The sequence below is a fragment of the Calliphora vicina genome, chromosome 2 (genome assembly GCF_958450345.1).
Source record: "Calliphora vicina chromosome 2, idCalVici1.1, whole genome shotgun sequence".
Classification (NCBI taxonomy): domain Eukaryota; kingdom Metazoa; phylum Arthropoda; class Insecta; order Diptera; family Calliphoridae; genus Calliphora; species Calliphora vicina.
This window is the reverse complement of record NC_088781.1, coordinates 65,314,023-65,332,003: the sequence shown is the minus strand read 5'-3', so window position 1 is coordinate 65,332,003 and position 17,981 is coordinate 65,314,023. Positions and strand designations below refer to the sequence as shown.

Genomic DNA, 17,981 nt, shown 5'->3' with positions numbered 1-17,981 from the left:
TCTGTGCGTTTCGAATTCCAACTCAAGAATAATACTCGTTTGCAATTTTACCCATCCTTTTATATGAGTGTTTCAAAGTGTGCATTGATTTTGTCATTACAGGTAGTCTGTGTCCCTCAACAATCCTTAATGTTCTTTTTATCCGTTTATGATAGTCCTTTAGTGGGAAAGTCCTGTTAATTCGCAGAACTCCTTTAAATTACCTGCGTGGTGCATGTTATATAGAATAATGAAGAAACATTAAGTAAGAGAAACTCCCTAAAAGCAATAATTAACAGAATTTGGCGGATTAAAAAATATTCTACATATGTTTTATGGCGGTACAAATTCGTTGGAAATTTATGCTGAAAAGTAAGTATCTATCGTTGGACTTTTTCGCAGCTCTTTGCTTGTTCAACGGTTAACGAGGATGTACATATCGATGGCTTAATATAGAAAGATCGTATCTCAACTTTTAGTTACTTTACAGGAGAAGGAAAAAACTCAATAATATCAGAAGTGAAATTGAAAAAAAAAAACTAAAAATTTGTAATATATCAAAAAATATTTTTAGAAAAGTTGTTTGTTTTAATATAAACCAAAAAATATGCGTTAAGGGTTTATCTTTCAAACGATTTTTTAAATGAGTTAGGGCTTTTTTATAATCAAATGGTATAAAAGTGGGGATTAATTGAAATTTAGAAATAAAGTTTTTATAATAAATTTTGGTATAGGGTAAAAGTAGATATAATTCTACATCACTAGCTGTAAAAATAAATCAGCTAAGTTGTTTACTTTCTTTTCATTGAGCGGTCAAAGTTAGCAAATTATTGCTGTTTTTAAAAAAATGTGAAAAATTGGAGGTTTTTACAATTCTAGCGATTATTGTTAGTATTAAATCTATTAAAAGTAAATCTTTTATAATGGAACCTTCAACATCAGGTATTAAAGTATATAGTAATTTTTTTTTTTTATAAAAATTATGTGTATATATTTTTAATAATTTTTTTAAAGAAGGTCAAAAATTGGGATAATTTCCGCATTTAATGGGCCACAAGTATTAAGTTAGTAATAGTGGAAATTAGTTTTATAGATTTTAGAATAGTATAAGATATCAGCTTATATTTAAGAAAAAAAGTCCAGACAATGCCCGGCCCTTTTTTATTTTAATTTTTGTGTAAAAACTCTGGTTGTCATTTATTTAACAAGACCGGTAAATGATTACAACGATGAAGCTAGTGATGATGATAATGAAGCTTATGATAATTGGGATATTTGTGGTGAATTTGAGAATGCAGAATAATATAAATATTTTAATATATTTTTTATTAAGAAGGTAAAACGAAACCAAAGATTTCCCCAAAACTTTTAAATGTTTTTATTTTATCAGATTAATGTTTACATTTGCTGAATTTTGTGAAAGAAAAACTGGATACAAATTTATAATAATAGGAATACATATAGGAATATTAACTTATTCTTTAAATTTATTTTGATTTCAATGTTACAGCGAAAATCATATTTTTCCGAAAAACAAAAAACGCCTAACAGGTTTTATTATTTGAATTTTTTAATAGGACATTAAGTATACTTTAATTTCCAATTTTATTTATTAATTTATCGCTTTCCATTCCAAAGTTATAATTGTGAGCTAAGGTATTTTTTTTTCCAAAAAACATCAATGCACTTAACGGGTTAAAATTTTTTTTTAAACTTTTTTTTTCTAAAGTGCTGTGTTTTTATGGATTTATAATAACTCATCAATAAAAAAATATTATATTTTAAAACTACGGCTTCTATGAATTAATCGCCACTTTGGGTACCATCGAACCCACTGTTCATCGATATGTATGTATGTATATTTTATTAAAATAAAAATATGTATAAAATTAAAAGATGAAAAAGTTAATAGTATAAGGCCTACATATATGACAATATACCCTCCCCACTATGGATGTGTAGGATATAAAAATCGGTTGTATTTATTTTGGGTTAACGTGGGACTCGATTTGAAATTATTATATTTGGAGGAACTTTTTGGTAAGAAATAATTGCATTTTTAATTTAATAATTCAATCCTAATTTGAGTTGTTGAGTGTTTGTGGGGGAAGATTGAGGAGTTTGGTGATCATTGTGATGTCGGATAGCCAGAGTTTACTTGGGATCATAACCACTTCTGATATAAGGGGTTGTACAGATTGAAGTGGCTCGGAAGGGCTTTAATGACGTTTTTCTTTATAACTCCTGAACTAATCGAGTCTCCACCAAAATTATTTTGCACGAATATAGTAGAGAGTTTAGGTGTCCTCATACCATGTTCTTTTTGAATTTTTAACACCGCGATCTTTGATATTTTTTACATTGAAATACATATATATGTACTCCGAATATTGACCTTTAACCTTTTGGAAGTAAACAAGTTTGTAAAATGTGTTTTTTTTAATCAATAAAAACAAGTAAGAAAGTATGGTCGGCCATATAATACCCTACACTAAATAAAAGAGCAAAAACTGGTTTCTTTTAAAATTTCAATAATTTATATTTTTGAGTGATTTTCGAAGGTGGGAGCTATGACCGATTATGGACCGATCACCATAAAATTGAATCGTGTGATTTATGTCTATATGAAAGTTAACTATGTTGAATTTTGTGTGTATACCAACATTTTTAAGCGATTTATGAACGTTAAAGTGATTTTCGGAACCGGGTCTATATGGGAGCTATGACTAATTATGGACCGATCGTAACAAAATTTGGTGACATGAATTTTGTATATATAAAACTTATTTGGAGCGGAATTTGTGGAGATGCATATATAAATTAAACATTTATGACCGATAAAGGACATTTGTATGGGGGCTAGGTGAAATAATGGACCGATTTCAGCCAGTTTCAATAGGCTTGGTCCTTGACCAAATTTGATCGAAATATCTTCAAAATTGCGACCTGTACTCTGCGTACAAAGTTCATATGGACAGCCAGCCGACCAGCCAGACGGACGGACATCGTTTAATCGACTGAGAAAGTGATTCTAAAGGTAGGATCACACGATTGCCGCAATGCACCAATTATTGGTCTATTTTATACGTCAATCGTGTGATTTCACAACTTATTGGCTCATATGTCAATCCAATCAAATGCAACCATGGTGCGGCAATCATGTGAATGCTTGATAGGCAACATGCTCCAATAAAATAGTTAAAATACACCAATATTTATCGTGTTCTAGTCCGACAATCAAAGAAGACAATTAGCGCCAATATTAATTTTTGTAAATGAAATATTCTTTTTGTGATAATTAAGGACGACGCAATTTTCTTTTTTTATTTAACAAATAGATTTTTTTTTACATTTATGTAAACAAAACAAAATTTAGCATCTAGAACAACAGCTGTTTCTCTGAGTTGCCGTAAACTAGAACAATCGTGTGACTGGAATGCGACAATTATTGCCACTAAATCGCTTTGCGCCAATTTGTATAAAATGAGGCAATCATGTGACTGCAGAGAATTTGATTGGGACAATTACTTTATTGGGCCCCAATTCAGCACAATACAAACATCTGCACAAACGCATTGTACCCTCCCCACTATGGTGGTGTAGGGTTTAAAAATTAGGACAACTTCGAAAAGTCGACTTTAAAAAAAAGTGGTGCCAGTATGTATTCGATGAGCTGAATCAAAGTATAGAAAGGTAATTTTTTTAAAATTTACTGGAGAATTAAAAAAATATTCTAAATCCGATGTTTTTTTAAATCTGTTATTGCAGATTTTGTTGATTTGGTATATTTTCCATTACTTATTTCGGATTTAATTATAAAAATTTTGACTGAAATAATAATTGTGCATCTTTGATAAAAAAAAACATATCACAGTATAACAAATAATGGTACGAAAACGAAATAAAACAGTGCTTTTTCAGTGAGTGAACTTTGAACGTTCGAATTTTTCATAACTTATTCTCCCCGATCTGATGTTAGCTATACACAATATGGGTATTAAAATGGGTGTTATTTCCATTGCCATGAAATATTTATAAAATTACATCGGGATGGTACAAGTTTGTTCCATTGAGTCTGGACGGACATATACTGAACGATATATCTGAGGTGTGTGTTTATTATGTATTTATACACTAGTGTTTATAAACCGGTTAACCGAAAAACCGGTTTTTCTTCGAAATCTCGGTTTTTGCGAACCGGTTATTTTAATATGTTGATTTTCGGTTAACCGGTTTATCCGGTTTTTATCACTCGGTTATCCGGTTTTTAATATTTAGGTCTAAAATTAAGAAATCTCATGGTTTTGTGCATTTTTTATATTCATTGTACACACATTATTGGTCTGACTTGAAATCTAAACTGAATGCAAACCTATTTAGATTGATATTTTTATGAATTACAATGATTCTAAAAAGTAGAGGAAGATGAGTTTATTAAAAACTTTTGCAGAATAAATTACACATTATGAAACTATTAAAAATTAAATTCCGCATCTGAATAATGATTCATTTTAAACTTAGTGATGATTTAAATTTTTTTTTTCTTTCAATCAATTTGACTTCATTAGTACGTTTTGTTCTTAAAATTTTATTTTATTAATCATTTCGTTAGCTTAGTGTACAAAGTCATTTTCAGAAATATTACAGGATAGACAAAAAACGTTCTAAAATCCATGATTTGATATATTTATGAAATCTGATAATGGAGTTTTATTACTTACATATTAGGTATGATTTATAATGACAAATAAACACAGCTAATAAGAAGTGCGTTTGCATCATATAGGTCCTTTTTTGAGACTTGTAACATTTTCTGTTTCATATCAGAAAGTCGAGGCGATAATAAATTTCAAAATTATAAAATATTTAATTAAAAAATTGATTTACATTCAATTTTCGGTGATCCGACAAACACTAATGAACACTCAGTTAACACCACAAATTATTTGATTTATTTTAAGATAATGAAAATCCTAAAATCTATCCATCAATTAAAATTTAAAAGTTTCGGTTTGTTGGAGATTGTGATGAATAATAGATTCGGTTCTGAAAAAAATTAAGTCGGACTATAATGATTTCCATGATCTCACTCAAGTCGAATTTATACAAAGTGGTGGTAATTCTACAAAAACAACAAATGGTCTTAACAAATGTCAAAAAACAGAAATTAAAAATTAAACAAATATGTATTAAAACTATAGTGTAGATAATTGAATAGTGAGGGCTTTACTTATTTATGCAAAATATAAATATTTTGTTAATTAACTTAGAATATATAGATATTGAAGTATAAAAACAAGCTTTGACAGGTCTTAGAACCAAACAAGCGAAAATCAGCTGATTGACTGACTCCACCTTGTATAAATTCGCCTTGATCTCACTTTTGAGGCTGTGTGTATTTAATTTTTAACCCAACAAACAAAAGTTCATACATTTAAAAATGTATATTAATATATTTCAATGTCAAACTTAATTCTCAAGTCTTTCTCGAACTAAAATAGCGAATTTAACTTCAAATCTAAAGTAGATTTGAGATGGTTGTGAATGAAAATTGATAATTTTATTTGTTTTGTGTATGTTTGTAACTTGAAAAATTATTGCCCCAATTCCCATCTTAAAGTAATCTGCTCAGGATCACTTTCTGAGTCGATTAAACGAAATAATTGAAAACTTTGTTTACTCACAGTATATTCCTACTTATTCAAAAGCTTTGTATAAAAATCACAATTTGCATAAAAAGTGCTCCACCAGTGTTACCAATTTAGCAATTTTATGGCTAAATTTAGCATTTTTCAATTTTATTTAGCCATTTTTATTTTCATTTTGCTATTTTTATGGCCAAATTAAAAATTATATATTTTCTTTAATGATCAGAAATATTGAAAATGACAACATTAACTGAATACATTATACATGACATTCAAATGAAATTGAGAATTTCCATTTTAGATTCCGAAAATTCCAATTGAAATTGAGAATTTCCATTTTAAATTGAGAAATTTCCAAATGAAATTGAGAAATCCCAATTGTAATTAAGAAAATTCCAAATGAAATTGTGAAAATATTATTTTACTCTACATAAATAATATAGTACATTAAACAAATATGAAACAAATAACAAAAATATGTAATGTTATTGACCAACAGGCATATCTTGCAATTCCAAAACGCTTTGTTGGAATGATGTTGTATGTTGTATAGCTCTACTGTAATCTCTAGTAGTTATACAGGACTTGGAACCGTTAATTAATTCTTTAAGATAGAAAATCCTCTGCTTTCCTACATTGGGAGGATTTAGGGATGGTATATTCATCCTTGACTTCAGGATACTTTTGATTTTGGACCAAATTATTTCAATGAGGTTAAGCATTGGTGAAAATTTCACGTAGACGACTGTGGCAAGGGGCATTGTCACATGCCAGAACGAGTTAAGATAACGGATTGCCCAACTCTTGTCATCTATCAAGAACTCTTTTGACCCACTCGTTTGCGCTTTCGGCAGTGAACGAACCTCTGCGACTATCCATTTGAATAATGCCTGCGGTACCAATTACACCTATTAGGCCACGGGAAGAAGGTATCGAACTGTTCGGGATCCAACACGAGAACAACCATGTTTTCTACGACAAAATAAATTAAAATTGGTCTCTCTATCCAGACCACCACATCTTTCCACATCTGATATAATCGTTAATTTTGTTTTTTTAATATAAAAACATGTACATATATAATGTTTCACAAGTTTATTTAGAATTTTCTCAATTTCATTTGGAATTTTCTAAATTTTAATTTGAATTTCTCAATTTCAATTCGAATTTTCTCAATCTCAAAAATCTCGACTTGAAAAAACACGAGTTAGAGCCTTTCTATATTAAGGTCACGTTATTTGTGCGTTTATATAATCATTTAAAAACTGCTAATTTTAAATCTACAAATAACTAAAATATGCTACAAAAATACCAAAACAAACTTGAAAAGTGCTACGTCCTAAATGAGTCTAAAATATTAAAATTTATATTTCTTTAAAATTCTAATCATAACCATTTTACACTTTTATTTATTTACTGCCTGTTTTATACGATCTAAAATGCATTAGTTTCAAACAGTTTCAAACAGTTTTATGGTTTTATGTTTAACGTTATTTTCCGTACACATTTTCGAAACCAAATTATTTTTACTTTTCTAAAAACAGACAGCTATTAAATATGTTCTTAGTATCCTCAGACCATAATTAAGATTTGAATATCCCACATACATATGTTTTTAAAACAAACAACGTATGTTGGTTTTTCCCGATTTAGTTTTACCTGATAAACGCGAAATAAATTTTTCAGGTAATTAAAGGTATTAATATTGAAATTTTATGGCGGCGTTAAACACATTTCAAAATGGCTGCAAATAAAAACAATCAATTGGCATTAAAACATATTTTCAAACAGAAATTATTAAGTATATAAAATTGGCAACATTTTCCATAGATCATTTAATTTTGCATTAACAGCCAAGCTGTAAAGATCTAGCTAATCTCAATTAAAACAGGAGTTGAAATGGGCAATTATATAGACAAAGGCACACACACATTTGATGATGATGAGAATACTAATGTACGCACAGACTCCTTAGAAGTCTCAGATTTGGCAGATCGTCTTTCGTTGTCTCCTAGCACCAGCGCGATCAGCACGACCAGCATTGAAGTGGCTCAGGAAGCTGGTGAAAGTTTAAATTTTCATATATTCTCTTACAAACAATATATGCCTTGCAAAAAGCGTCAAGTCTACAAATGGGCATCGGCCAAATTGGCCCTTACTGAGGAGTTGATTAGAACAAATCAGTTACGCACAGCTAATTTGCAGCAACCATGTTCATACTTGGAACCAGATACCGATTATCTAACCGACGACGAAATGGAAGAGGAGTTATCAATAGATACCCAGTTGTCTACATTGCAACAATACCGCACAGAACTGGTGGAACTTATTGGTCATTTGTCTTTAAGCAATAAATCAAAATCGCAAAAACTTAAAAAAGGTAAACGTTTGAAGCGTCGAAAACTACTGTCGCATAAATGTAATTACAATAATAAAAATACGAATCATAACGAAGATGATTCGGATATGTCGGATTCTCCAAAACTAGAAACAAACACAAACCGCGATAAACTTGTAAAAAGATCGCCTTTAAAAGATAAGAACTACTGATTTTAAATAAATGGAATTTATTAAGATCATAATGAAAGACTATATTTAATATGGAAATAAAGAAAACGAGATTTAAAAGCATTGGAGTTTTTTTTAATTGGTAATTTATCACAGGTAATAAGTATAATTTTATAATTATAGTATTTTTTAAAATTAATTAGAAGAACTACAAGATTATTGAATCTTGAAACATAAAATGCCACCGAAACACTATGGTTTTAAATTCAAATCTACAGTAAAGTCTCGATATAAAAAATTCAATATTAGAATTTATCTTTATACCCTAAATAACTTATAACTGTGATAAGTGACTGGCAAAATTTGGAATACAAAATCAAATTAATGATTAATCAAAAAGTAAATATGCAGTTTAAAAAATATTGTTATCATCAGTGAAATTCTTTTCTAGTACATTTTCTTCAAAACCTTTTCTCTTAAAATTGGAATTAAAATAAAAGGATGAATGTGTTGGGACGCTGTTTTTTAGAGACACACTCCCTATATACGCTGCCTTAAAAGATAAGCAGAGTAATTAGTCATTCTTCGGTGGTAATTTGTTTGGCTATAATATAATACTTTTTTTATATTTCTTATTTGAGAGTCAACATAATAGGACTAAAACAGGATAAAGGTAAGTACCAATAAAACAAAAAAATATATATTTATTAACAGTTAATTTCAATGTCTATATTAGCGTTGAAGTATTGGTTTCTATGTGCTAAAACAAATGAACTATAATTATTTAAATAATTGAAAATTATTAAACAAAAATATGAGCAAAGATTTGATGAACTTGTTTCTCTCATAAAAAGCTAACCTTAGTCTTGCAAAGACATGAATTTGTTCAGGCAGCGAACAATTTCTTGTTCGAACATGAATTTATCTCGTGTGGACAACACTTGTCGATGTTGTCAGAATGTAGTTTTCACAAACAAAAAGACCGCCATGGCTTGTCAAGACGTGGGGTAACGATCAATTAAAAACCAGCCAATTAAAAACCACGTAAATTTATTCAAATATTGTACAAATTCATTAAATATTAAAATATTGGCATATTACTCGGTATTTATAAATTTATCCACTGTTTCCAAAAATCCTCCCATTAAAGATTTTATAGTTGTTTCCATTACCTTTTTGGACAAGGTGGTCCACTTACGCTTAAAATCGGACATGTCCTGGAATACCACTATTGTGTTTATTAATTCTTTATTTTTATAAGAGCCCAATATCTTTCCACAGGCCGAATTTATGGACAGTTGGATGGATTTGCCTCCCGTGGTACAAAATTGAAATTATTGTTTGAATACCACTCAAGGTCTCTTTTTCCATACTGTCATGATGCCAAATCGGGCCAGAAATATGAGGACACACTGCTGTTTTAAGAAGGGTAAAAGCAATTTTTGTAAACACACCGTAATATCTGTGGAGTTTGGACAAAGCATCTCAATTCGAGATAAGAAAATATCTTAGTTTTTTTATAATAAAACTAACTTTTCAAAACGCTTCGTTTACACTAATCTGCTTCTTCTTACGAATATTAGATTCTGAGATATCACAAAAAAAAACAAATCAACTTATTTGGAGTTGTTTTGACAAAATTCGCAATAACTGTTGAATTTATCTATAATTATTTTATTTATCCTTTGTATAATTCTATGCGACAAATAATAAAATTCTTCAAGAACAAATAATGAAATATTGATCGATAATTCAACCGTTTTTGCGCTCTCCAGAAATTTGAAAATTCCATTTAAGTTGTTTTGTCAAAAGTTCACAGATATATGTATATTTCTGTGTTTATCGTGCCTGATGTCACAAATGTTTGGCTTCTTTTGCCTCAATTGCAAATTTGTTAGTTTTTTGTCAAGTATTGTTCTTGAACGTCCATCAGCCACATACAAATCTTGACCCGGAAGTTGTGAAAAGTCTGCCAGTACATACAGTTTTATCATCCATCGTATTTGGATTTGACCTCAATTTTTTCCCTCATTATTTTGCTTCCAAGTTCTTTACAGCTTTGCGATGTGGAACATTATAAACTTTATACGACTTCAACCTATCATTAGCTTTGGCTCTGCGCACAAAAGAATCGGAGCATTTTACTTTACGAGCTGCTTTTCTGATAGAAGTGTTCGGTGCTCTTCGAAAGAATTGTTCGACTTCTTTTGCATTACCAATATCTGTAAGACCTTTTTTCTTTCTGATCCAGGTTTCCTTTCAATGTTCAAGTCTTCTTTATACTGTGAAACAGTGTGACAATGAAGCTTCAGATCTTTTGCTTTTTTTTTGAAAGTCCATTAGATTTTTTTGGAAATGTTAAAATATTTTATAAAAGTTGAAAATTAATGATTTAGAAATGATAACATGTGCAATATTTTTAAAAGCTAACTGATTAAAAAATAATAATTTTTTGGACCATGGATAAGTGAGTATAAGTCTCACTCTTTAAGAGTGTTATATTAGGGTATGCCGAATCTTGTATACCCACAATCAATATGGGGACATATGAATCTGTTATGGTCCGAACTATGCAGAATTTGATAGAGTGATTCATTTCTTTAAACTTTTAATGACTTATATTGCCCGATTTGTGCACAATTTTACCAGGATTGCTGCATAATCAATATATTTAAGACAGCTCAAACAGTAGTCATAAAACGATATTGCAAATTTTCAATACCAAACAAAGTATTTGTGGAAAATTTCAGGAAGCTAGCTCTTTTCGTTTGGGTCCAATCGTGTTTTCAACAGACGAACTTATATAGCTAGATCATCTTAGAATCTTATGAGAATCCACTATATATAATGTTTGGTTCTACGACCAATATTTCGATGTATTACAAACGAAATGACAAATTCAATATACCCCCATCTTTTTTGATGGTGGATATAAAAATAATAAACGAATTCGCCTGATTTCTTCGTACTTCCACCTTGTATAACACGAGACAAATTCATGTATGGACGAGGAATTGTTCGCTAAGTTTTGTATTTTCTGTTTTATGCATTTAAAAATATTTATCATTATGTGTTTTTTTGACACTGTATATAGCTACTTTTATCGAATTTCAAATTAAAAATATGCATTGGCAACTAAAATTGTTGTGATTTACTTAGTTTCTCTTACCCACAATTTAACATAATGATAAATGATTTTAAGATCCACAGAAAACATTAACATTTGTTTTTTTATTTACAGATTTTCCCAACCATTCAATATCAGCCACTGGGTCAATTCAATTTGTATCGGTCAATGACACAAAGATGCGCTTCCAAACAGGTGAAAAAAGAGACGCGCATAAAAGAGTAATTAATTGAATCATGGCTACGTTTGATGGATGGAAATTCATTAAACTTTACCATTTGATGGGGTCTTTAATTATTGATATCCCTGTAACAAAGCAAAGGATACTGTTTTTTCTTTTATTTTTCAATCAGGTGAAATGGCAAACCAATAAAGAAAACAAAAAATACATAGTCACTGACATTATTGACTCATTTACAATCTGTGGGAACATTGAACTGTTTAGTAAACAATGACGATATAAAAATGTGTCACAAAAAAAAAATCACAACATTAGCGATGAAATCGAATAAAATGTGGATATATAAAAGTAAAAAGTTGTATGTTTCGAAAAATATGGACAGCATGGCTACAGAACGTTTTTTTATTGCAAAACATTAATAATGCTATTTTTATTTGAATAAAATATTCTTTTTTAATTTAAATACTTCAATTTAAAACTCGAATGAATGTAGCAAAACTTAAATGTATTAAAAAATCGTATTTTTATGTACTAAATATAAAATTTTCAAAAATAAAAATTGGTTGAAAATATCAGTGATCACAGATTGTCATCCTTTTCCGTTTGGACACCGCTATATGTGGATTTATGTATTATTTAATTGTCATATGAATAATGGATTTTGGGTTGAAAATATAACTGATCACAGATTGTCGTGCTTTTTCCATTTGCACCCCTATTTACCGAGTTATAGCCGCTTTTATGTCTTATTTAATTTTCATATAATGGATTTTATATTGAAAATATAACTGATCACATATTGTCGACCTTCCATTTGGACCACTATTTACCACTTTAATCATTTAATTTTCATATTAAAAATAGATTTTTATGTTAACGATTGTTTTCGAATCGTAGGATTGTACGTATGATATGTTTGTTAAATTTTTTAAATACCGATAAATGATTTTTTTAAAACAATATTATGGTCCTAATTTTATAAAACGCAACAACGACAAACGTTAAACCAATTTTGTATGGAAAAAATTCAAGTTTAAAACCTTTTTCCCAGTATTCTTCATATAAATTGCTTACGTTTTTGAACGCTTCGTTTTATAAAATGAGGCAATAAACACAATTTTTTCTTTAAAAATATTACAGGTAGTGTGCGCACAAATGCATTCCACAAAGCGAATGGTTAAACTGGGTTGTGGCTTCAATAAGTACATGCATGTAAATCATTCACAATAACACATAATTAACGAAACCTTTTACGATCCACACATATTATTTGTAAGCGAATAAACCAACCATAATTACTAGTGTACCAATTTTTTTTATTATTTTACTATTTTATTTGAAACAAGTAAGTGTATTATATTCGGCTGTGTCGTATCTTATATACGCACCAATATGTGGGTATATATTGGTTTGTGGCTTCAATAAGTACGTGTATGTAAATCATTCACAATAATACTGAATTAACGAAACCTTTTACGATCCATTCATAGTATTTGCAAGCGAATAAACCAACCATAGTTATTAGTGTTACCGATTATTTTTTTTTTATTATTTTACTATTTTATTTAAAATAAGTAAGAGTATTATATTCGGCTGTGCCGATTCTTATATACTTACTAGTGTATTCAATTAATCGGGTTGCTGGTTTAATCGGTTAATTGAGCAAATAATTAATCGGGGTTTAGATTTAATCGGTTTATAATCGGTTAATTTTAAATTCAACCAAAAAGTAAATAATTTTCTTTAGTTTTAATAAAACTCGACTTGGAAAAAACTCTCTCGCTGATTGTAGATATTGGAGAAATCGAAAGTAAGGCATGGTAAAGAATATCCAATATCTCAGTTATTTTTATTAATTTTTTCTAAGCATATAAAATCCTCCATTATACCATTGGAGTCCTTTTTGGTTTTTTTAGATTTTAAATACTTTTAATAATAACATTATGCAACAAATGAAGACTTTTGGAAAAACACAAGATCATGACAGTATAGGTTCGACTCTACTACCAAAGGGTAGTAAAACCCTATACTCAGTTTGTCCATTTTGGTGACCGATTTTTTTTTATGGGCCCCCAAAGTTTCGGAAAATCAGTGGGGCCTCTAAAAAAGGTGTCATCAGTTTTTGGTTAACAGCTAATTCAGACTTTGTGATACGGCTTAACTTTATATGGCAATAATATAGCTAAGAGTCCGCCAAATAAATTTTGTTAAAAAACTTTTGTTGAAAAAATATAGGAAGAAAAATTTTTTTTTATTTTTTTTAGAATAACTTCCAGGGACTCCTAATTTTTCAATAACAATATATTGCAAAGTTATAGCTACGGTAAATCTGAATAACTCTTGTGAACATATCAATGCAATCCGAACATATCTAGGCATTCTAAATAGCTGTCAAAAATCACTTTGTAGCTTAAAAATGGTTGTTTTTTTACTATTTTTTGACTCTAAAACAAAAATTTTTTGTTAAAAATGTATGTTCGAGTGTATACTTCTCTATTGTGCTGGAATAACGAAGAATGGGCAAATCATTATCGGTATGATCCGGGCGCATCACTTTATCCAATCTTGATCACGCAAGACCGACTTGATGCAAGATATGAAAAAACATCAAAATTTTTAAAAGTGGGCAAGGTTTGTGGAGCTTCTGAAGAGTAAATATAAGCTTTTTATATAAGTTTTTGATATCGGTCGAAACCTTCTGACTTGAAGATTGACATTTTAGTGAAATGAATAAATTTTGTGTTTTTTCGGACGTATTTTACCTTAAAAACTAACTATATTATAAAATGGTGATTTTCCATCAAGAAAAATAAAAACTTTGAATTAATGTAAAATTTTAACAGTTACAGACATCACAATAAAATTTGGAAGTAATATAGATCTAAATATTCTTAAGTCAATGGCATCACTAAAGTTGCCATTCATTGTTTTCAAACATCAAAATTCCTAAAACGGGAAAATGTGTTCCAAAAACTGATTTTTTTTTAGAAAATAGCCCACTTTGACGTTATTTACAGTACGATAGTAAAAACGTTTTGTATGTACACAGAAAAAATTATGACTTATTTTTTTTCAACTAAATTGTTATTTGATTTTAAATTAAAATTAATTAATATTTTTTATTGGTTTTATTATTCTTTTTATTTGTTTTTAAAAACTCTGAAAACTTATATATAGCAAAAACAATTTTTAAATCTACGAGTAAAAAAAAATTGTTTTAAGTTAAAAAAAGTAATATATGTCAAATATCTAAAAAAATAAATAAACATATGAAAGAAATTTTGTATTTTACACAATTTTTTTCATAAATCCACTTTTAAGCGACTATTTATCCAATTATAAATTGCCCATTAAAATCCGGTCTCACCGGTAAGTATAAGATTATCATTCTGTGTAGTTTTCTTAAGCTTTTAGGACTATTTATAGATTTCCCCGTTGATAAGAAAGGGTTGCTGCAGGACTTAACGATTCTGATGATTAGAACTTCGGGGTTTATTTCGGGTAAGCACTATTGAACATACATACATGTATATTGATTGTCCACACCACTGCTTATTTTGAACATTATGTTTTGTTGTGTCATTCCACAGTGTTTGAAGACATCTATCAATTACATATTTTGCATATCCTGTACCTGTGGAGCAATTCAAGCAAATCCAATGCAAGTCCCTAGTTCTTAAGAGTTATTTATAGCTTTAAGTTTTATTTGGTTCAAAAACAGACGCTAGCATTCACATATATTCTCAATACCAAGGTACATACATTTCCATATACATATCAAAGTTGGAATGAAATTAAGGTTTTCCAATCACCTTAATTGACATGCAGTCCAATTATGAATAAAAATTCCAAGAGAGTTTTTTCCCTTTTCCTATTCAAATGCAATGTTAAAAAAAAGAAAAGGGAAAAAACTACCGGGGAATTTTTATTCATAATTGGGTTGATTATGAAATGTAGATCATAGCCACTGTCCTATATAATATACGCAACTAAATTGAAACACTACTTAATTTTATGTCACCATTTCTCAATATTGCTATCCTAGTATAAGTCCTAGTTGCTGTCCGAAAAAGCCCTAAATCTAAAAAGAACTAAAAGAGGACCTTTTTATTCTCTAATGCAGCTCATCAATGGCTAGGCCAGATACAATTGTTGAGAAATGGTATCATAACAAACTTTAATCTTTTATTTCAAGTTTAATGTTTTTATACAAACGTTTGTTTTCACTAACACTACACCTTTATATTATACTTGCATTACACTAATATTGCACTACATTATTGTAAAATTCTTATATTAACATATTTATAAGTAATTAACTGTAATTAAATATATGTAAACGCTTTTTAATATAAATAAAGATGAACAATAATCTTATATATTAATTATAAACAGTATTTTTTATTAATATTTTTATAGTATCAAAAATAAAAGATGTTTGGATATCTGCTCATAACCAATCAAAAAAAATTATTGATTTTATTAAAAAAATTGTTTGAATTTTTCATACATTTTCAAATATTTTGATTCATTAATACTGATAATATTTTAATAAAAAAAAAATAAAAAAAATTTCAATAAAAAATTTACGAATTTTAGTATTTGATTTTACAAATTCTGTGATAAGTCCTATTTCAATAAAAAAAATATTTGATTTTATAAATTTTGTGATGGAATACGAATTTTAGTTTTTTCTGTGTATATAAACAATATATAGGGCTATACAAATATGTCGAGATTTTGAGGATCGGTGCTTTGCATTTTTAGAATTTTTTACTCAAACCTAAAATTTTGTTTCAAAATTGGACAAGTTTGGATAGGGCTTTTTTACTTTATACGTTTCTGCATTAAGTTCTCTTTCCAGGTCATAAAAAAATGTATATAGCCACGAAGAAAATTAGTTTGTTATAAAAGAAAAAATATGGGGACTTTTTTTGGGAAAAAACTTAAAAAACACACGCATACAAAGTTGAAATATATAAAAAGATGTTTCAACTTTGGATGCGTGTAACTTTTTATAGGGACGAAATAATTGTTATCAGGTTTATTTTATTTTCTTTAGAATTTTATCGCAAATATACGTCGTATATAAAAAACAAATTTCGACCTTTCGTAGGCCCATCATATATAGAACGTAAATATCTCTTGAACTAAAAGAGATACCTGCAGATAAAAGCATATTTTTGTAGAACTTCTCAAGGACTATATACATTTTAAATTTCAGCTCACAGAAAAAACAAAAATTCAAATCCAATCACAAAATTCATAAAGTCAATTGAATATTTTATTGAAATGGGACCTATCACAAAAATCACAAAATCAAACAACAAAATTTGTAAATATTTTATTGAAAAAAAAAAATTTTTTTCTTATTAAAATATTTTAACTATCAATGAAACATTTATATGAAATTCCACATAAAATCAAACAATATTTTTAATAAAACCATAGAAACAAATAATTGGTTTTGACTAGATATTCAAACAATATTTTTTATTAAATCAATTAAAATATTAATAACATTTAAATTCAAAATCAATAAATATTTTAATTATATATTATAATATAATATTATAAACAATATTTTCTATATAAACTACTGATATACACAATATTTTCTAAAGAAAATACTGTTTTACACAATAGTTTCTAAAGAAAATACTGTTATACACAATATTTTCTATATAAAATACTGTTATACACAATATTTTCTATAGAAAAACACTGTTATACACAATAGTTTATAAAGAAAATACTTTATACACAATAGTTTATAAAGAAAATACTTTATACACAATATTTTCTAAAGAAAATACTATTATACACAATATTTTCTATATAAAATACTGCTATAGACAATATTTTCTATATAAAAATACTGTTATACACAATATTTTCTAAAGAAAATACTGTTATATACAATATTTTCTAAAGAAAATACTGTTATATATAATAGTTTCTAAAGAAAATACTGTTATACACAATATTTTCTATAGAAAATACTGTCATATAAAATATGAACTAGTTTCTCCCACTTACGGACTATCCAGCAAACGGGAATCCAAGTTATATGGATATTGTTCACCTGTGGGAAGATAAACCAGTTTTCACATTCATCTTAATGAAAATCAATCGTCTTACCAATTATGTCGTATTCTCCCAAATTTCTGTCATAGGAAGCTAACAACGTCTGCAATTATACCGGAATGTTTAACAATGATATAATAAAGAATTTTAAGTTCATACATACTTACCAATCTTGAAACGTGAGGAGTTATTGAGCCCTTGAACTCCTAGTCTGTTTCATGACGACCAAAACTTAAAAATTGTGTACATATGTAAATATTTTTTTTCAAAATATATGTATAATTTATTTTTATTTTACAGCTGTTTGTCAAAATTCACTATAAATTTGTTTTTGTTTCAAAGTAAACAAACATTTTTTCAATAATTTAAAAAATTGTTTGAGTTTATAAAAAAATTCAAACAAAATTTTAATAAAGAAAATATTTTGTTATGACAAGTGTTGTCTATTATT

The 17,981-nt window shown here is 28.4% G+C and overlaps 1 protein-coding gene across 1 annotated transcript; it reads left to right on the top strand.

Moving 5' to 3' along the window:
- Nucleotides 1-7,526: 7,526 nt before the first annotated feature.
- LOC135952543 (uncharacterized) lies at nt 7,527-8,214 on the top strand. The gene has a single exon (XM_065502545.1). It carries the CDS (start codon nt 7,527-7,529, stop codon nt 8,175-8,177), a length of 651 nt encoding a protein of 216 aa, XP_065358617.1. The 3' UTR covers nt 8,178-8,214.
- Nucleotides 8,215-17,981: the final 9,767 nt, after the last annotated feature.

Coding starts and splice junctions, on each gene's coding strand:
- LOC135952543 (XM_065502545.1), top strand. CDS start 7,527: ATGGGCAATTATATAGACAAAGGCACACACACATTTGATGATGATGAG.